The sequence below is a fragment of the Lepidochelys kempii genome, chromosome 24 (genome assembly GCF_965140285.1).
Source record: "Lepidochelys kempii isolate rLepKem1 chromosome 24, rLepKem1.hap1, whole genome shotgun sequence".
In the NCBI taxonomy this organism is placed as follows: Eukaryota; Metazoa; Chordata; order Testudines; family Cheloniidae; genus Lepidochelys; species Lepidochelys kempii.
Window position 1 is genome coordinate 8,717,769 of NC_136403.1, and position 21,062 is coordinate 8,738,830.

General features: G+C 47.0%; 1 protein-coding gene across 5 annotated transcripts in view; it reads left to right on the forward strand.

Moving 5' to 3' along the window:
* Positions 1-29: 29 nt before the first annotated feature.
* The window catches only part of PI4KB (phosphatidylinositol 4-kinase beta), a 59,242-nt gene continuing 38,209 nt past the window's right edge, over positions 30-21,062 (forward strand). For 2 of the 5 annotated variants that reach the window (XM_073323376.2, XM_073323379.2), the window contains exons 1-3: positions 31-139; positions 3,417-3,539; positions 14,171-15,140. In XM_073323376.2, the coding sequence (XP_073179477.1) occupies positions 14,199-15,140 (942 nt within the window). In that variant the 5' untranslated portion in view covers positions 31-139; positions 3,417-3,539; positions 14,171-14,198. Of the gene's footprint in view, positions 140-3,387; positions 3,540-14,170; positions 15,141-21,062 lie in introns of all 5 variants that reach the window. The other 3 variants (XM_073323380.2, XM_073323377.2, XM_073323378.2) reach the window with 3 other exon arrangements.

The window sequence follows — 21,062 nt, forward strand, 5'->3', positions numbered from 1 at the left end:
TGTGGTGGGGGTGGGTGTGAAGGCCCCTCAGGCGGCGCGGCGGGCAGCCCCGGAGCTGGGGCCTGCTGCTGTGCGGAGGCTGCGGCGGCTGCTGCCGGCGGGTCCCGGCTGGGGAGGGAGCCGCGTCCCCCGCCGGCAGGTGAGCGACAGGGCGGGCTCCGCGGCGGGGGGGGAGGGGAGTTCCTCCCGCAGGGCTCCCCCCACCCCCACCGGGGACCCCTCGCGCCCCCCCACTTCCCCCCCCGCTGTGTCCCCGGCCCCCCTCAGTCATTCCTCTGCCCCCCCTGGGCCCCCCGCCCCGCACTTCCCCCACCACGAGCCCCCTCCTCACAGTAACCCCCCCCCGCTGGGTCCCCGGCCCCCCACTTCCTCCCCTCGGGCCCCCTCCTCACAGCATTCCCCACCCCGCTGGGTCCCCGGCCCCCCGCTTCCTCCCCTCGGGCCCCCTCCTCACAGTAACCCCCCCCGCTGGGTCCCCGGCCCCCCGCTTCCTCCCCTCGGGCCCCCTCCTCACAGTAACCCCCCCCGCTGGGTCCCCGGCCCCCCACTTCCTCCCCTCGGGCCCCCTCCTCACAGCATTCCCCACCCCGCTGGGTCCCCGGCCCCCCACTTCCTCCCCTCGGGCCCCCTCCTCACAGTAACCCCCCCCCGCTGGGTCCCCGGCCCCCCACTTCCTCCCCTCGGGCCCCCTCCTCACAGCATTCCCCCCCCGCTGGGTCCCCGGCCCCCCACTTCCTCCCCTCGGGCCCCCTCCTCACAGTAACCCCCCCCCGCTGGGTCCCCGGCCCCCCACTTCCTCCCCTCGGGCCCCCTCCTCACAGTAACCCCCCCCCGCTGGGTCCCCGGCCCCCCGCTTCCTCCCCTCGGGCCCCCTCCTCACAGTAACCCCCCCCGCTGGGTCCCCGGCCCCCCACTTCCTCCCCTCGGGCCCCCTCCTCACAGTAACCCCCCCCGCTGGGTCCCCGGCCCCCCACTTCCTCCCCTCGGGCCCCCTCCTCACAGTAACCCCCCCGCTGGGTCCCCGGCCCCCCACTTCCTCCCCTCGGGCCCCCTCCTCACAGTAACCCCCCCCGCTGGGTCCCCGGCCCCCCACTTCCTCCCCTCGGGCCCCCTCCTCACAGTAACCCCCCCCCGCTGGGTCCCCGGCCCCCCACTTCCTCCCCTCGGGCCCCCTCCTCACAGCATTCCCCCCCGCTGGGTCCCTGGCCCCCCACTTCCTCCCCTCGGGCCCCCTCCTCACAGCATTCCCCCCCCGCTGGGTCCCCGGCCCCCCACTTCCTCCCCTCGGGCCCCCTCCTCACAGTAACCCCCCCCGCTGGGTCCCCGGCCCCCCACTTCCTCCCCTCGGGCCCCCTCCTCACAGCATTCCCCACCCCGCTGGGTCCCCGGCCCCCCGCTCGGTCCCCGCATGGACCCCCTCCTCACAGTAACCCCCCCCCCGCTGGGTCCCCGGCCCCCCACTTCCTCCCCTCGGGCCCCCTCCTCACAGTATTCCCCCCCCGCTGGGTCCCCGGCCCCCCACTTCCTCCCCTCGGGCCCCCTCCTCACAGTATTCCCCCCCCGCTGGGTCCCCGGCCCCCCACTTCCTCCCCTTGGGCCCCCTCCTCACAGTAACCCCCCCCCCCGCTGGGTCCCCGGCCCCCCACTTCCTCCCCTCGGGCCCCCTCCTTACAGCATCCCTCCCGCTGGGTCCCTTGCCCCCCTCTTTCCCCCCAACCCCCTGCTGGATCCCTGGCCCCCCACTTTACCTTCACCCCCCAGTTGGGTCCCTGGCTCCCCGCTTCCCCCAACCCCCTCCCTGGGTCCCCTGCCACCCTCAGCACATCCTGAGGGCCCCCCGGGCTCCCCACTCCTCACAGCATTCCCCTCCCCCCGCTGGATCCCCTGCCCCCCCACTTTCCCCACCTCCCTCTCTGGGTCCCCTCCCCCTTCTCCCTCCAGTTCCCCCTTATCTCCTTTTTAAATTCTTCTCGCCTCCCCCTGTCCTCACCCGCCAGGGTCCCCCTTCATTCCCCAGCTTCTCCTCACCTCCTCCAGCCTGCTCACTCCCCTCACTCGGTGTCCCCTTCCCCCACTCTGTCCCCCCTCCAGTTCACCCTACAGCCCCCTCTTCAGCCTTCCCCACAACCATCCCCCTTAGAGCCCCTCATCATCCCCTGATTTCCTCTTTTTGAGTCCCCCTTATAGGTCCTCCATCTTCCCCCTGCCCAGTGGGACCCATTCCATTGGGGTCACTAAAACGTCCTCCTTCTCCTCTCCCCCACCTCCCCCATGTCTGTGTCTTCCTGTGGACCCCTCATGCGACCTTCACTCCAAGGTTGCTGCCACTCTTGAAATCTCTGTGCTGCCCCACCTCCAGCTGTCCCCCTCCCCAACTAGGACATCCTGAAGCCTTTCCCCCAGGTTGCTCCTAAGAGAGCCCCCCTGCCTCCTCCTCCCATAGTGAAATCTCTCCTATTCTCCCCATTGCAGGGGCTGCCATCCAGGCCCCTCATGCTTAGCTGTCCCTTGTTGGGATTTTCTCATAACTAACCCCTCCTGTCCCCCCCACCCCATTTACTCCCCTTCCTGGGGTATTCTCCAGTTCCTGCACTGTCTCCTGTGGAGTTATAGTTTCCTCCCTCTATCTAGGCAGCCTCTCTGGGATTCTTCTTCCAGTGATTGAATTTCTCTGCCCTTGTGTAACCACCTCCGTTTTCCAGGGATTTTATCCTTCTCTTTTCTGGGGTGGTCCCCACTTCATGTGGTTACCCCCCTTCTTCCCACTCAGTGAACGGGCTTGTAATTCCTTATGGTGGCATAGCTGGTGCTAAGTCTTTTCTGTCTCTCCCCCAGTAAATGCCACTAACAGTAACAGCCCAGGGCAAAAAGAAATTCCCCAAAGCTGGGACTGGAGACAGGAATTGTTCTGGTGTCTTTTTAATTTCCTTCCAGTTGCTGGGATGGAGAGGCAGTGGTGATTCTTGTGTTGGCATTTCTAGCTATTGCTTTGAATAAATTCTGCCCCCTCGCCCCCAGACCTATGAACTCCAGAAGAGTTTGTTCTCTGTGATGTGGTTAGCCCTGCCTTTTTCTGATGTGATTTGTAACCAGTCTCTTACTGCAGCAGCCAAATTTCACCTTCTTTTGAAAAAGAGAAAACTTAAAGGGTTGGATGGAGCCTTAATTGTCTTGTAAAGCTGGGGAGGAGGGATTCTGCCCTGGGTGTACTGGGGGATGGACAAAGCTGGTTTTCCAGGGTCCATGGTTTCAACTGGGTTGCAGACTTACACGTGTTTGGTATTTATTATTCAAACAGCTATGGATTGTTGTTGAATGCAGCCAAGCAGCAACCAGGGCTTGTTTGGTCTATTTCAGTTACAAGGGAATCTTTTTATGCCTGAGTAGCATCGTTTTTTCTCCCCTCCTTCAAACAGCTGATTAGAATCATCTCTGGGAATCCACTTGAGTCCGCATTGTCAAAGATGAATAGCTCGATCATATTGGTGTGCATGCATTCAAGGAGGGAGAAGCTGCTGTGTTGGATACGATTGCACCAGGTATGCAACAGACTGATGGATTGTCGTTTCGTAATTCGTTATCCCCAAGCAATCAGACCTTCTGTTTTAAATGCTTCATAATCTCTGAGAAATATATAGTGAGTGTGTGTGTGTGTGTGTGTGTGTGTGTGTGTGAGAGAGAGAGAGAGAGAAACAGATGGTGGTGCTGGTGAAAGATGCTGGATTGATTTGGTGCCCAGAGACCAAAGTCCTGTGAATATCCCTTTAACAGGTACAGAATGGACAGTGGCAATACAAGCATCTCCTATGCTTTGCTTTAATCCTGATCTCAACATTAACCATTATAATGACTTGTCAGTCCTGACAGGCCTGTATTCTTGTCAGTCATTGACTGATCTGCTGCAAATCCTTGTAGTGCTGCATTTTCTGATATGATAATAGATTTTTAGGAACTGGACTCAGACCTCTTCCCCCCCCCCCCCCCCCCCCCCGCCCCAGCTCATTCTGTCGACCCTCAGGTAACATCTTTCAGTTGTTAATGACCAGGGCTGAATCTGAACAGCTTAGATGTGGAGGGTTTTGTAGTCCATAACCAATCCATTGAGCCATCTTGTCCTTCCTGTGCTTTGTAAAAATGCCTGAAAGAACTACTTAAGGATTTTAAAAATTATTTGATATGCTAGGCAAGTGGCCTTCCCAGAGGCAGTTTTTATTAACATTAGATTTTCATGGTAGACAGTATATCAGCAGCACTGATATCACCTGATTACCTCTGTTCATTCCCTCTGGGGCACCTGACATTGGTCACTGTCAGAAGACTGGATACTGGGTTAGATGGACCTTTGGTCTGACCCAGTATGGCTGTTCTTATGTTCTTCTGACCTGTTCCTGCAGAAGATGCTCCAAGTTGATAGTTCTGTAGGCGTTACAATCAAATGGTCAATATGTATTGCCCTGTCCATTCATTCACCTTCTGGTATCTAGACACAGGTAATACTTTGCACTCTCATGGCAGCTTCGGTCTGAGGACCTCAAAGCATTCTACACATGGTAAAACTTGAGGAACAGCTGTGTGAAATAATTTGCCCAAAGTCACAGAGCAAGTCAATTGCAGAACTGGGAACGGGACCAGGGGATCCTTACTCCCAGCCCCTTCTCAGGTCATTCTGCTCTCTTGTCTTAATGGTTTTGTTAATGTTTAGGAAAGCTGAGAGATTTCACCTACTCTGGCTTTATGAGCTGGGCAATGTGCTATATTTATATTGCCCTCTGTGCTAACTGTGGTCCACATCTAGTAATGATAATTGAAGTCCGTGGTTCACGTGGGTGCAGGGGATCTGCCTGTGTGGATCCAGCTGCAGGGTCAGGGCCTAAGACTGCAGCTTCCACTTGGTGGAAATAGAAAACTCCAGTAATAAGACTGACTTCTCTTCTGGAAATCCGAATGTGACTTTAGTAGAAACTCCAGTCTTGTGGTCCTTAGATTGCTGCTAAATTTAGGTCTCCATGTTTGGAACAACTAAAGATGAGCCATTCCTGTCAGAGGCATTATAACAGTCAGAGCAGGGGACTGGGAGTTTGATCCACTGGGTTCTCTTCCCAGCTCTTGGACTAACTCTGTGCAAGTCACTTCACCTCTTAATTCAAATATTGATAACTCAGGATATTCTTGTTAAAATAATAAATATATATATACACGCAAGAGCTTTGGAAGGGTTATAAACTTCAAGCTTCAGGGCATAAACAATCTTCTAACTATTGGGGGGCTAAGAGGAAACTCCCTTGGGGCAGGCTGAATGTGCAGAATGAATTTTGTTATGTGCACCAATATGGAAGTGATGTGTGACACATCACCTTCATATTGGTGCACATAGCAAAATTCATGTGGTGGGGGTGGGGCTGAGGGGTTTGGAGTGTGGGAGGGGGCTCAGGGCTGGGGCAGAGGGTTGGAGTGCAGAGGTGTGAGGGCTCTGGCTGGGGGTGCGGGCTCGGGTGGGGCCGGGGATGAAGGGGTTGGGGTGCAGGAGGGTGCTCGGAGCTATGGTGGGGAGAGAGGACTCCCCGCAGCAGCACCTGGGCTAGGGGGGAGAGATGCCTCTCCCTACCGCAGCAGCTCCGGGGCTGGGGTCACAGGATAGGTGCCCCTCCCCTGGCAGATCTGGGCTGTGTCTATGTTTGGGCCAGGGGAGGGGCGTGGTGGCAGGGCTGGGTCAGGGCGCCCCAGTTGTGGCTGAGTTGGGGCCGGGCGCACTCCGGCCATGGCAAGTCCCTGGGCGGGTTCCCTGAGCGCCTGTGTGGTGCTAAGAAGGATGCCATGCAGCTGCACAGCTTACAGGAAACTTAGCCCATAACTACCTGCTGCAGGGTTTCTACCTCTGAAACGCTTGGTACTGATCATTGTTGGAGACAGGCTGCTGCTCTAGATAGGAATTGCCAGACCAGATTACACCACTGTACCATAGGGCTTGTCTACACTTGAAAAGCTACAGCAGCACAGCTGCAGCGTAGACACTATCTATGCTGACAGGAAGGGTTCTCCCGTCAGCGTAGGTAATCCACCTCCTCGAGAGGTGGTATTCTTCCATTGACGTAGCACAGTGTACCCTAGAGTTATTAGTGACGGTTGCTGAGGGCTGTGGATTTTTCATACCCCATAGCAGCATAGCTGGGTCAGCCTAACTTTGTGTAGACCAGGCTTTGATTTATCTCTGTTAAAAAGAGGTTGGTGATTAATGTTTGCAAAGTACTTGGAGATGAAGGAGCTAGAGAAGAGCAAATTATTGTTGAAGTGTTTTTGAGAGTAGCAAGTTGATAGAATTGCTGCTGCAGTTAAATATGTTTATGGTGGGTCTCAAACTCTGCCTTGTGAGATGATCTGACTTGTTCATAATTTTGCTTAGTCTGGACATTAAGGTCCCATTTCCAAAGGAGTTTGAGCCCTTGCAGCTCTCGTTGAGCACTGAGAGAGCTGGGGTAGTGCAGTACCTCTGAAAATCAGACCACAACATTTTTTTATTATGGAAAAATTAATTTTAAAAATAAGTCACTGGATTTAATTATTTTTCATCACAAGTTATAACTCGTGGAGAGGGAATGAAGGAAGTATGGTTTTATGGTACAGATCTGCAAGTCACGAGATGTGGCTTCCTTTGTGATCTTGGTCAGGTTGCCTTCGTTTCTCCACTCCAGCATGGGATCTTTTCTTCAGAGTGGGGTAGGGAAGCTAAATGAATAAAGGGCCTCAGTCCTCTGAAAAGTGCTACAGAAGGACAAAGTATTAGTAGTTTGCTATTAACAGAGATTTTGGGTGCAGAGGTCTTTGTGCAAGGAGTTTACTGCTAGCCTGTATCCCTCATGTGACTGTGGAGCAGCAATTTCTTAGTCATTTCTATAATGTCTTTGAGATCATTTGTCATTATTCCTTGTGGCATACCCTGCAGAGTAGATCCGTTTTAATCCAAATTTAGGAGTAATGCCTCGTCCTGGTCACATGAGCCCCAGACTTGTTACTATTTAAGTAATGCAGAGTTGGCTGAATCAAATCCAGCATAAAATGAAACCTTGCAGAACCGTGACGAGATGTCAAATGCTTCTAACCCGAGCATTTTTATGAGGTCAGACTGTAGCAGAAACTTCAGCCCACTTGTCAAACTATTTGGAGCTCTGTCCTGATTTGTGGTCCACGTAGTGCATTATTAGTGCCGACTTGCAAAACCAGCCACTGTGCTTGTGCTGAAATGAGGTACTTGGTGCTGAGTAGCTAAGTGGGATCAAGCCATTGGTGAGCAGTCTCTTTAGCTGATACTCTTTCTGGCTCCTACAATAGAGCATAAAACCCCCGCGCAATTATTGATTGAGAAAAGCAGCTACTGGGCAGGTGCATTAGAGTTTTGGTGTACTGCTTTGATGCATGTATGTGGTGACCCTATTGATTCAGTGGGAAAATAGCTGGATTAATTTTACATGGTGTCCACAGATCTATCAACTACAGGTTTCCTTTGACCTTGCTGTGGCACACCACAAAGGCTCAGAAGGACACATCGACTACGATTCCTATATTAAGGCGTCCCTGAGTACTCATTGACAGTCCATCCTTTACTGTTCCTGTCCTATGTTTTTACATCGTACTTCCTGGAGTGCAGGCTAGTAGTTAGAGCAGGAGACTGGGACGGAGGACTCCTGGGTGCCATTACTGGCTCTACCTCTCTCTCGTGGGCACATCCCGTGGTTCTTAGCACCACAGCAAACTGTGCTGCATTGGGTATTGTGGGAGAGTCTGTCCTTCTTTTCTGCGGATTTATAGAGGTAAGGAATAAACTTGGGAATTCACACAATGCAGCCAGTTCCAGGTAGCCATGGTCCTAATTTCAGCATCTAGCCTGGACCTTATAGGTGTCATAACATGGGTCACACTCTGGGTAGGACCCCATATTGTAACACCAGTTGGGATGTAGGTCAGATACAGAAACGAGGAGGTGGCTGCCTGGAACCTAGTGGCCAAAGAGTTTGATAAATTAAGCCTGTACTTAAGTGCTTTGCTGGATCAGGGCCAGAGGCAGGATCAAGACTCTTAATACTAGCCTCCTCTGCCCATTCACACTACCACCGTTGGTGTGCAAAGTCTTTCCTCTGTGTGTCTCCTGGCCCCCAGAATAGCCTCCCTTCATCTCTCCGCCTCACTGACTTCCCATCTTGCACAAAATCTCAACTGAAAAACATCTCCTCTCCTCCTTGTGCCTCTTAATCTTGCTCTCCCTCTGCTATTTATTATTTAAATTTATTCTTAGGCTTGGAAGGGTTAGATTTTTATTGGAACATGTTGATTTAATCGTACGCACCAAAACTGATGGAAAAAATATTTCCATCGATGATGATAGAGATTGACAGCTAGACAGAGTAGGTAAAATGCTGCTTGAGAGCTTTGAGAGTTTGATTTAAGGCTCTTTACTTTGTATTATTTGATGTGTGATGTCATTTTGTGTTTTAACAATTATAAAGCTGTGACTTTTTGAATCTCAGCATCTACTGTTGTTAAGTAATTGTCTGACCACCCATAATTTCCCACAAATTGTGAACATTTAAATAAATGAAAATTGGGGAAAAAAATGTTTAAAACTCAGTTTTGTGAAAATTTTAAATTGATAAAAGTAAGAAAAAAAAATGCTTAAAAGTAAAGATCAGTGTTACCCTTTGAAATTATGAAAGGATAAAAATCAAATTCTGCCAAGCTACATTTTTTGTGAGTACAGTTTGTGGGGGAAAAAAAAAAGCACAGAAAATGTTTTGTTGTAGAATAGGGTGCAGCCTTCAGGGCACAATTTGTCCCTTGAGCATGTCTGGCTTTTGAATGGATGAGATATGTATGTCGTGTTCAGGTTTAATCCAGTTCAGCCAGGTGTGAAAATGGATGGCAATCCATCTGTGCTGATGCCGAGAGAAGAATTTTTCTCCTACTAAAGGAATTTCATACTAGGCGGAGGAAGATACATTCTCCGATAAGAAGAATTTATCATGGTCTTTGTTTAAATGCTGCTTATAGCATTCTGTTACAGCCTCCCTATGTGATCTTGGTCTAGTCACTTTCCTTCTGTGCCTCGGTTTCCCACTTTTAAAAGTAAGAATAGCCTCTTCAGGGGGAAAGTTGCAAGGGTTAATATTTGTAAAGCACTTTGTGATCCACTGAAAAGTGCAGTGGCAATGCAGAGAGTCTATATAGTGGAGGCAGAGTTGAAAATGAAGTCTTGATTCAGTGCATACTGAAATTGCTTTATTCCCCCCCTCCCCAGCCTGATTAGTGTGTTCTGAAAAATATCTGGAGCTGGAATGAGATGCAGTAAATCATGAATGCTGAGGAAAACGAAAAGCAACATAGTATAATAGAGACCAGATGTCTTATTGACTCTCCATCCAGTATTCCTGTTTGCTTGCCAGTCCTAATGCTACAGTGCTAACAGTCTTTATTCAAGGCAGGCAGGACTGGGACATTTTTTAAAATGCAATCACTCTGTTCCATTAGGTCTCCCTAAGCGCTTACAAGGAGTCACAAAAAACAATGCACTTCAAGAGCTTTAACTCTTCACAGCTTCATGTATGAAATTCTATATTCATTGGGCACTTTCCTTTCTTTTGTGTTAAATCGCTGACATCTGTGGAGTTCCACCAGGTCGAAATTGTGGGTGAAGTAGGAACCACAAGAATTCAGCTCTGGCTGCTTTCTAGATTATATTGCTTCTTTGTGTATAGCTGGTGGGCTTGTTATCCTAATGAGCACAGTGATTTAGAATGGAGGAGCTAAACTGAGGTCTGAAAGCTGCAAACAGAAGTAAATAGCACATTGTAATATGTTTAACCAACTGTTGAGATCCACAGAAAAATATAGAGGAGGATGAAGGCAGAGAATGCATTCCCTGATTGGGATGTTATGGAGCTTTTAGAGAGGGAGATGTTTCTTTGGCTTTCTCCAAACTGACCCAGACAAATCACTGAATAAACCAGGTGTGGGGACGGTTGATCTAGATTGTGTCAGGGAGATACAGAAAGAGGTTAGACAATCCTGGCTTTAAACCATAGTTCTAAGAACTAAAGAAATGCCCTGCACTGGTTCCAGTGCTAGAACTGCCATGGGGAGCGGACCCAGTAGGCCTGTATGTTGCATTTGGTTCTGATGACTCTCTAATCCCAGCTGAACCCACTGAGCGGTTGCAAGTCTCTCGCCATCTTTCTCCTTTTGTTGCTGATTTAGCACCACTTATAAGCAGCACCTCTTGTTGCGTTGTTCCTGAGCAAGCATTGCTTCCCAAAGGGAAGGCTTTTGGGGTGTGTGGGGGTGATAAAGGATTTGGGGAATTCTTCTGGGCTTTGCAGCTGCTGCATTTTGAGATTTACACAGTGGTGGAAGCCCCCATGTGCCTTGATGGGAATCTAGACTGCATGTATAAAGCTGTTCTAGATGACACTGGGGGTGCAGTAGCCCAAGTCATGGAAGCTTTAAGGGGGTTTTATAGCTTAGCATTTCAGTGTGATTGTTTTATTGTCTCTAATGATTCTGGAACATGACACAGGTGTTCTGGGCAGTTTGAATAAATTGAAGAGAAAATCTTAAACATTTCTATTTCTAATAGGGTCCACTGAGCATGCACACCTCCCACTTTTATGACCCTTTAACCAGGGACTATCTTATGGTTTGGGGAAGGAGGCGCTGCTGAAAGGGTGTAGAAATCAGACCATGGAGTTGCTTCCTTATCTGAACCTGTTGCTAGATGGTGTATTTTACTCTAATAGACAAGATAGCTTTTTGGGCATTAGGGGGAGGGAGATGGAGGGGGACTGAAACACAGGGAGATGAAGTGATTTGCTCAGGGTCACACACAGCTGGGAACTAAACTCAGATCTTCAGTCTCCATCCATAGACTTAACCCCATGGCCATGCTTCCTTCTTAGCATTCGTATACTTAAGTTTAAAATAAGCGAGTGGGAAAACAGTAGTTTAATTGGATCACTATAATATTTTCCATCTGCAACCTAACAAGAAACTTGTCAAAAGCATTTTTCTGCATCAAACCCCCCCTCCCCCCGCTCCCTCGAGAGTCTGGGACTATAAAAGCCCTCTGTGATTGTATGTTAGATTGTTATATTAGTCAGGGATGACTGGTTAGCATGGTATAAAAGGTACTTTTGCGCTTGGCGTGTGACTGATGATCTAGGGTTGGGCTTTAACAAATGCCACAGTTGATTTTTTTTATTAGTTGGTGTTTGTCATTCCAGTTGGCTTGATGTTAACATTTTAAGGATTCCAGCTTGTAGAGATCCCATGGAATGGCTTCCCCCAGTTGTAGGCAAACTGCAATATCCTGTACCTGCTTTTATACTACAGTCATAGACCTTTGTTGAAATATAGAGGAAGAACTCACATGGACAAGGGAATTGGTAGTGTTGAGTTTTTATGGGGCAAAGCAGAGCTAATTAAGGAGGGATAATAACTTTCTTGTGTTTTCCGGGTGGTTAGGATCTAATTACCACAAATGTTCAAAGCATGTGGGGTAGGCACCAAAGGAAATGGGACACACAAAGGAAAAGTAACTTACAAATGCTGTGTATGTTATTTCTGTGCAGAAGGGTGAAAGCTGTAGTTACATCGCTTCAAATGCCTAGAAAGATTGATAGGACCTTGCTGAGATTTGGTCAGACTTCATTTACCCAGAAGTTAGAACTAAAGCAGTTCTTCTAGTTAGAACTAAAGCAGGTTAGAAGAGAAAATCTTCATTTTACAGAAATAGAGAAGTTAATGGCTAAGCATTGCTATATTACTCGTATTCAATTCCAGTATTTGAAAAGAAACTCTTGGATATTTTTGCTGATTAATTCATTCCTCCTCTCTCATCATGGCAAGCTGAGGACAACAAGATAGGAATGTAAATGAGAAGAGGATGGTCCAGTTGTTAGGGTACCAGCCTAGGACTTGAAGACCTGCATTCAAGTCCCTGCTCTGCCCCAGACTGTGACTTTAAGTGTCTCTTAGCTTCTCTGTACCTCAGTTCCCTGTCTGTAAAATGAGGAGACAAGTTCTTCTCTACCTTGCGGGTGTTGAGGATAAATGCAGACTGTGAGACTGAACTCAGATACAAGGGGACCTAATAAGTACCTTAGATAGAAAATCTTCCCAATAGCCATGGGATGTGAGTAGATATTCCCATTACACAGATGGGGAAATGGAGGTACAGAAAGTTCCCCCGATGCTAATGGCGCAGCACAGGATCTCTCTTTCATCCCTTAGACTTGGGAAAATCCAGACTGCTATATCCTTTTGAACAGATCCCCAAAATCTTTTTATTTACGTACTATTATCATTATAGTTTTTTTTATTATTATTTTCTCTGGAGTCTGGACCTTGACTATATCTTGACCAAGAAATTTGGGCCTTGACAAAAAATAGACTACCTCTGCCTTAGATGTTGAGCTTTGGTTGGACAGTTACAGTAAAGAATCTGCCTTATGAAAATTAACTTAAGGCGCTCTCATTAATTTGTTTCAGGATTATTTTCTGACTCTACAAATAGCAATGGCTTTTTTCTTAAATGTGGGTGGGGAAGAAGAATAGATCTTCTGGCAGCATGTGGAAGTAACCATGTGATTGGTTGCCCGCACTGGTTTATGTCATGGATTAGCAGATAAACGTGGTATTCACTCTTAGAAATAAATACATAAACCAAGTAATTAAATTAGCAGGGAAGTCTCTTGTCCTAGGCCATGTGCCATGCCAGTAAGGATTTTGTAGGCTGTAAATATGGAGTTGGGGTCAGATTGGAAATGGATAGGCTGAAAACTGTTCAGTGATCTCTTTCCACAGCAAATAATTCTACTGGGTTTGGAAGTGACTGGGAGAGAGCGGGAAATAGGAATCCTACTGAAATACTTATGCATTTGAAAAAGGTGGTGGTGTTGTATGGTGATTGTGAGCTATCTTCCTGTACAGAAAAGCAAGGAAAGAAAAGTGGTCAGAACTGCAATAGCAAACTTTTATTGAGAGGAATGTCAGTTTAAAAAAAGGTTTCAGAGTAACAGCCGTGTTAGTCTGTATTCGCAAAAAGAAAAGGAGTACTTGTGGCACCTTAGAGACTAACCAATTTATTTGAGCATGAGCTTTCGTGAGCTACAGCTCACTTCATCGGATGCATGCCGTGGAAACTGCAGCAGACTTTAGTTTCCACGGTATGCATCCGATGAAGTGAGCTGTAGCTCACGAAAGCTCATGCTCAAATAAATTGGTTAGTCTCTAAGGTGCCACAAGTCCTCCTTTTCAGTTTAAAAAAAGATATTTCCACGTGGCACTGGGTTTCCTTATTTCTGGCTGACCATAGTAGGATATGTTGTTGCAGTTATGATTGAGATGACAAAAGTAGGAAGTGTTTCCAGCTTTAGTTTTAGCTTTATTTAAAAAAAAAAAAAAAAGTAATATTAAAAATGAGTGTGAATTGTAGGGGGCGGGGCATAGCCCAGATATCTGAGTATGAGGCTTGGAGCAGGAATTCTTGTTCTAACTAGTTCTGGCACGTCGCGTAGTCTCCCTTTCTCAATGTAATAAAGGGATAACACTTGCCTACCTCCCAGGAGTGTCAGGCGACTTAACTTTCAAAGTGCTAGGTAAGCGCTACATAGTAATCTGTCACAAGGGGAAATTAAAATGATAAAAGCGGAGCTGGGAGGGATTTATTACATTCTAGTTATGAACAAAGCGCATTGGATACACCCAGCTTGACGTATAAAGCCATAATCCCATTAATGGCTACATAACCTTGCAAAATTCCTTGAGTGTGAGGTATAAAGAGTTTCCTGGTTATTTTCTTTTGCTTTTTGCAAATCAAGGCTGGGTAGAAAGGGCCTTGAGAAGGAGTCTAAAGGCCAAATGTGATCTATTTCAAGATAAGCCTCATTGCTGTAAATTGTGCATATACTGGAGGTTTTCCCTATCGTTGTTGCACCAATGTGCATGCCATTCCTATGCAGACAAGACCCTAGTCAAAAAATGTTCACACCAGATTGTCTCAACTTTAAATATCTTCTGAGGCACATCCCAAAAAGAGTGCACCTAGTAGGCTCTGCAGCAGGTTAATAGGCAGATGATCTCTCTCCCCTTCCCAAAATGACTACCTTTCACATTGCTTTCCTTTCAGCTTTGAAGCGTGAAGACCTGCCACTGCTATGGGTGACGCTATTGTAGATGCAGCCCCTGGGACAGCGTTGGATCAGTCATCCGGCCCAGTGCTGCAGGGAAATGGAGGGACTCCTCTCAGCGTCATCAGAGAAGGCGTTGGGGAGTTGGCGGTTATCGACCCTGAGGTGGCGAAGAAAGCCTGTGAAGAGGTCCTGGAGAAGGTCAAGCTGATGCATGGGGTCTCCTCAGACAGCGTGGCTAAATCGGATGATTGCAACGAAATGGAGAGTGCTCCACGGACCAACCTGGAACTAGCCAATGGAGACGTCGGAGATGGCTGTGAAATCAAATGCTTGGACGACCCAGCTGGCGCGCCTTCCAGGATCCAGGAGGAGGACGAGACCATGGCCAACACAGTGAAAAGCGCCCGGAGGCGGCAAAAGAACAACTCAGCTAAGCAGTCCTGGCTGCTCCGGCTCTTTGAATCCAAACTCTTTGATATCTCCATGGCCATTTCATACTTGTACAATTCAAAGGAGCCAGGGGTACAAGCTTATATTGGAAATAGGTTGTTTTGCTTTAGGAACGAGGATGTGGACTTCTACCTGCCACAGCTTCTAAACATGTACATCCATATGGATGAAGATGTTGGCGATGCTATCAAACCCTACATTGTGCACCGCTGTCGGCAAAGCATCAACTTTTCCCTCCAGTGTGCTCTGCTGCTGGGCGCCTACTCCTCGGACATGCACATCTCAACTCAGCGACATTCCCGTGGGACCAAGCTGCGGAAGCTCATCCTCTCTGATGAGTTGAAGCCAGCTCACAAAAAGAGGGAGCTGCCGTCTCTGAGCCCGGCGCCCGACATGGGGTTGTCACCTTCCAAAAGGACTCACCAGCGGTCCAAGTCGGACGCCACAGCTAGCATCAGCCTGAGCAGCAATCTGAAACGGACCGCCAGCAATCCCAAAGTCGAGAGCGAGGATGAGGTAATGTTGGAGTCTCTTTTGTCTGTGAAGCGTGTGTCCACAACAGGATATGTGCCTTTGGGCCTCATCTCATAACTGTTTCTCTGCTAGAGATTTTTATGTTAACCAGTGCAAATGATGTAAATTTCATTTATTTTTTTCCCCCAAGAAAAGTGGCATTATGTGCTGTAGCCATGGCTGGAAAACGTAGAGCCCATTCGTGCAGGAACTCTCTATTGTAATAAAAAAAAAATACTTTGCACTTCTTCTCTAATGCCTTTTCTCTAAGGGTCCTACAGGTGCCTTTACAAAGATAGGTGAGTATTTTTCCCCCACTTTACTGATGGGGAAGCTAGGAAAGGAAGGATGACCTTATGGTTATGGTAGTGGACTGGGATTCAGGAGCTCTGGGTTCAGTTTCTAAGCCACAGATTTCCTGTATCACAATTTAATCTTCATTGCCATTTTGCTGTCTGTACAAAGGGAGACAACTGTTTCCTACCTTAAAAGATTCTGGGAAAGATAAACTCCTTATTGTTTGAAATGTTCCAATTCAACAAGAATGGGCACATCTAAGTAGGTAGCTAAGTTACATGGTGATTTAGTGCTAGAGTTAAGAATAGAACCCAGGCTCCTATTTCCCAGCTCTGAGCCTGAGCTAGGCTTGCTCCTGTAAAGGAAGGAAGTGCCCTGTACATTTAGCAGATATATACAGAAATGCTTTGCACCCATTAGTTATAGCTACTGTAGGTGGTCTCATGACCATTGTTCATAGGAATGAGTCTCTCAATGATCAGTCTTTTCGCTAATAAATTGGTTAATAAATATGATCAGCACATCTGTAAAATACAGCTGGAGTTTTTGTTTTGAATTGGTGCATTAGGGCTTGCTATTGGTTACCCTGGGAGCTCATCCTGGGAGGGACATTGGTGTGAAATTGCAGCCTTGATGCAAAGCACAGAATGAATATTTCAAGCCTCTGCTGAACTTTCATTCCCCGTCTCTGTCATTTGCATCAAGGAAGGAGTTGCAGAGAGATTCAGAACAGAGGGTTGTTAATATCCAAGATTGGTGGGAATTCACCTGTAGCTGAATGCATCAGGCAGGGGAAGGGAAGGCCCCCGATTTCAGCACACAGTGGCTGCCCCTCATAGTCACCTCTGAGGAGGATTCCATCGAGGTATTAAAAAATAATCCTGTGCAAAACAAAACAGCCTCTGTGCAGATAAGCCCAGACAACTCCACCAGGTCTAGTCCCCATTCACTGTCCAAAATGAATGTCTGATGCAAATGCCCTTGCTTTTGAGAAGAGAGCCAGGGCATTTTTATATTGGCTGACTTTCTTGTTCCACAAATTGCCTGTTGTAATGAGACCTCCTTTTAATCGGTCCTCCTTTTCCTCCCAGCCATAAAGCAGAGGGAACCCAAACTGTGTTATGCTGGAAGGGTTGGGCTGTGTGTGAGGCAATGTCAATTTGCAGTGTCTAGTGTTAATGCAGTTTAATGCTAAGCAGCGTTAAATAAGGACTAAATCAAACTTGCATGCACATGTACATTTTCCCATGTCATACTTCTTCCAGACCTGAATGGCGCTCTCAGGCCTTGTGACTAGCTGGATGACACTGGTTATTTTTAAGTGTAGAAAAGTTATGCATTTAGACATGGATTTTGTATAGCCTTTGCAATCATATTGTTGCCTCTACAGAGTGCTTTATCTGTTTGCCAGATACTGTGTTTATTTCTGATGCTTGAGCTGCATTTCTTACAAAAGGAATCTAGACTCCCCTACATCCATTTCACAGGTCTGGCAGATAGTCTTTCAGAACAAAAGGATAAAGCTGTACCCTTGGTTTTTGAGGGAGGGAAGGGAAAGGAAAGGAAAAATCTGGTAATCTGAGCTTTATTACATTGCTTTCAAATGACCTTGATGTTTTCTCCACATGTTCTTTTGGAAACCAAGGTAATGAGTAGTGCAGGTCTTATTTCCAGTACTACAGTGTTAGAGGGTGAGAGGACAGGGAATTGAGGTGTTAAGAGTGCAGATCTGTGAGCTGTGCTCAACAAATTGGAGAGAAGCAATGCATCACTTCCTCTGTCTTAACTCAAGCAGTTGAAATACTCTCTTGGGGTAGCGAATCATCTAACCAAAAGGGATGGTTTAGCTGGCAGAGAATTAGGCTTGTTACACCTATACATTACTCCACAGATTCAAATCACTTCAGGGCTGACTCAGCCCTTGGTCTTTCCAAGACAGATAAATTTAATTCTGTGCAACTTTCTCTGGGTGTATGCCTGTTTTTCAAGGTCTCCTCTGAATAATAGACAACCAAGTTGTTCTCTGCTCTGTCTAGACACTAAAGATCTTGTGGTTGTTTCTGTAACAGCAGGGAGTTTCGCTGACATCCTTTGCTAATGATCCCCATCCCCTCTGTTGTGCAGTGCCAGAGGGGGCTGTGTAATTCTTGTATGTATAGAACTTGAGAAAGAGGCTCTACAGAAACATGAAGTATTAATTATGTCAGCTGAACACAGCCTGGCCGATTAGTAGTTAAAAATGTCCTGTTTTCCCAACCCTGCGAATTCGCATGTCATGAGCCAAGGGGAAGGCACCATGTGGGTAGGGTAAGTGAATGTTTCATGTCCCTGACAGTTCAATGTTTGGTAGAAAACAGCTGGCTGACAGAAAGCAGGACACGTGGAGGTCTCCTTAGCTCATACTGGCTGCAGCTGCTCATATAATGGAAACTGAAGCTTTCATCTATAATTTATGTAAAGCTGCCCTGAGAAGAGTTTCTCTTGGCAATGTTTAAAACATATTTCGGTCCAGAGGCCACGCAAGCCTTTTGAATGGTGTATGGCAGTGGAGGAGGCCTCAGCTATCCAGGCTCTTTAAAAACTTTCCCAGCTTCAGAGCGTTCAAGAAGCTGGTTAAGATCATCCGTTTGCTGTTTAAATTCCTAGAAACATTGTCTTATGTTAAAACAGCTAAACTCCTGTGAAAACACACTCTTCTGCAGACTGTCAGATAGTCTTAAGAGGCAGCTATTTAATGCTAAGTAATTCTCAGTCACTCCACCTTTGTACTAGGAACAGTGTCTGCGTGTGGGGGCTAAGGTGTCTCTAAACCTTTTTTAACACCCCCCCCCCTCCCCATATTCTGGGGCCATGCAGAGCCCTGCCCTGTGGGTGCAAATATGCTCTAACTTAATGCTGTGCTTTCCATGGCTCCTGGGAAGCTGAGAATAGCCGTAGTGCAGTGCACTCCAACTAGATTCTCAACGTACGCTAGGTGCAGGGTCCCTTTAGAGCCCTGTGCAGAGGGATCTCGGGGTTGTTTCCAGCCTCTTTGTGCCACTAGAACAGCATAGGGCATTAGCATCAATGAGTATTGGGCCCAGAGGCTCTAACTGCCCCAGTGAATTGCTGCTATTCTTAAGGTTCGATTAGGATAATTTGATCAGTACTAAGTGCCTCCAGGCACTGGACCAGGTGGATGAGCAGCAGAGGCAGCAAAGTCTCCACCAATAACGTGTCAGTCTCCACTTCAGCCCTTGCTGGCCTCATTTAACTTGGTTATGAACCATAAGTAATATACTTTAATCATGCCCCAGGAGAAAGTTTGTCTACCTTTTTCTGACTCCTCAAAATTCTTTCTTTTTAGAGATTGCGGAATTTGATTATAAATTGAAAACTTGTTTTGGGATTAAGATTAAGTAAGTGGGTTACTGGCAAGAATCATGACTAAGCTTTCCTTCAACTCTGATTTTATTGACGATGCCCTCATCCATACATCTGGTCTTACACTGGCATCATCCTGCCAGGGACATTCATTAAATATTCAGATTTGTCTCGTTTTTAAACCTGTAAAAACCTCAGATGTGACCAGGCCAGGGATAAAGTATTGAACTTTCACCAGTTGGCCTATACTATTATCAGAACACTTCTGTAGCGCTATAAACTTACACTTGGCTTTGCAAGCATGTCAGATATATTTGTATTTAAGTAAGACAAATTCAGGATCGCAGTTCAGGAGAGGCTGGGTATGGGGGATGGAGTGGAGCGCCAGATTTTTGAGAAAAGTAAATCATTCCGTTAGCTCTAATCTGGTCTAGGAGAATATTTAAACTAAAAACAATGGGAATTGACTAACTTCAGCACTAGCAAAAAGCCTGTCGGAATCAGGAAGAACTGAAACACTGGGCTAATTAATGTTATCTTGTGGTTTGAATAAGGATGAATCTATAATTTTAAGATTATTATTGCCCCGCCATCCTTGTTTATGGACCCTTAAATGAGACATACGTTCATACTGCTTCTGGTTCACTCAAGCCTTTGTCAGTACCTTCAGTTCCGGATGAAGCTAGTCTGGTTTAAAGCAGGCATTAATACTTTTTTATTTTAAATGCATTCCTTTTAGAACATAATCGGGAGGGATGTTAGTACAATCCGATCAGTTGCCAAGCAATCTGGTGCCAGCATGCATCTGGTCTGGCTAGTGCGGGTTGAATGAGAGATTGGGGTAGAGAGCACTTCTGGAGCTCAGAGACATGGTGCTACAACCCAATTGGTAAACAAGGATGTAGGAGTTAGCACAGTAACACTAGAGATAAGGGTTACCTGGATTTTTATGGTGAGACAATTGGGTTTCTTTACAGCGCTGTAATAAATCACCATTTCTGTCTGTCTTGGGGTACTAAAGCACTTCCTGTTTCTCATCTTAAGTGCAAGTCTCTGCCCCCTAATGTTCCGAATAGATGAATGCCATGGTATCTTGTGAGCATGTCAGATAGGGCTAGGGGGCCATGATGGAAAGCAGATGGGTCCTTTTGCTCCCTGGAATATAAACCACATACCCTGTTAATCAAGTGTCATAGTATCAAGAAATCCTGTAACTAGATCTTTGTTCCCTCTGTCTTCCCCTGCACTCCATCCACCCAAAAAAGATTTTAGGAGGTTTGGTTCTTTAAAATATTTGATTTTATTAAAATGTTCTTTCCACTGAAGTTGAACAGTCATGCAAATGGTTTTGAGGTGCCTTCTAAACTAGAAGGTTGGGAATTTTCCAGCACTGTGACTTCCTCGTGCCTCTTTGCTGTTTAACCAGAACTGTCTCTTCCTTGTGGGAAAGACGTGCTTTCAAGTGTTCATTTATAGATACATGATTGTTTCACTTTGGGCCAGTTTGAGCTTTGGTGTAGTACGTACAGCTCCTGTTGAAGGCAGTGGAATTACACCAGGGATGAATTTGGCCTTTCATGTGCTGCTATCTGAGACTGTAGCATTTTATTACCGCATACAACTCTTTCAGTTAAGATCTTCTTGTTCCAGTTGTCACGTCATGCTGCATAACCTCAGTAATAACCATACATGAGGTGCATTATTTCAAGTGCTCTTGCTTGTGTTTCTTTTTAATTCTTGCCAGGTTGTGCGGTCGAAACTGAACCTCATGAAAAGTTTTAACGGTATATGTTTTATCCTGTATTAGTTTCCCTTCAACGAGTGCATGGGCTTTTGTAGCAAAAAGCTGCAAGGGTGAAATGGATAGCATTGCACTTTGAATCCTTCTGACTCAGGGAACAGACTGAGTTGCTGTCATCTTCTCCATTACTGGAATCTTTTCCTCAGCTTTCCCTATCAAGGTATTTCTGATGCTATCACCACCACGGGGACTCTAGGTTTGCCTGCTCACCAGCTCCAATACTGTCTGTATGAGGACACTGGTTACAGTTACTTAGCGACCTTAATTTTCCACCTGAAGAACTTGAGACCTGGACACACGATAACTTGCTGTAACTTGATTCAGAAGCAGAAACAGAAGACAGTGGAATACTGTCCAGTGCTCCATTCATAGAAAATAGTCTGAAATGCCATTGCTGGGCACATGCAACCTACGAGATGTCTGAGAACATCCTGTAACATGAAGGATTCCTACAATCTTCCCAG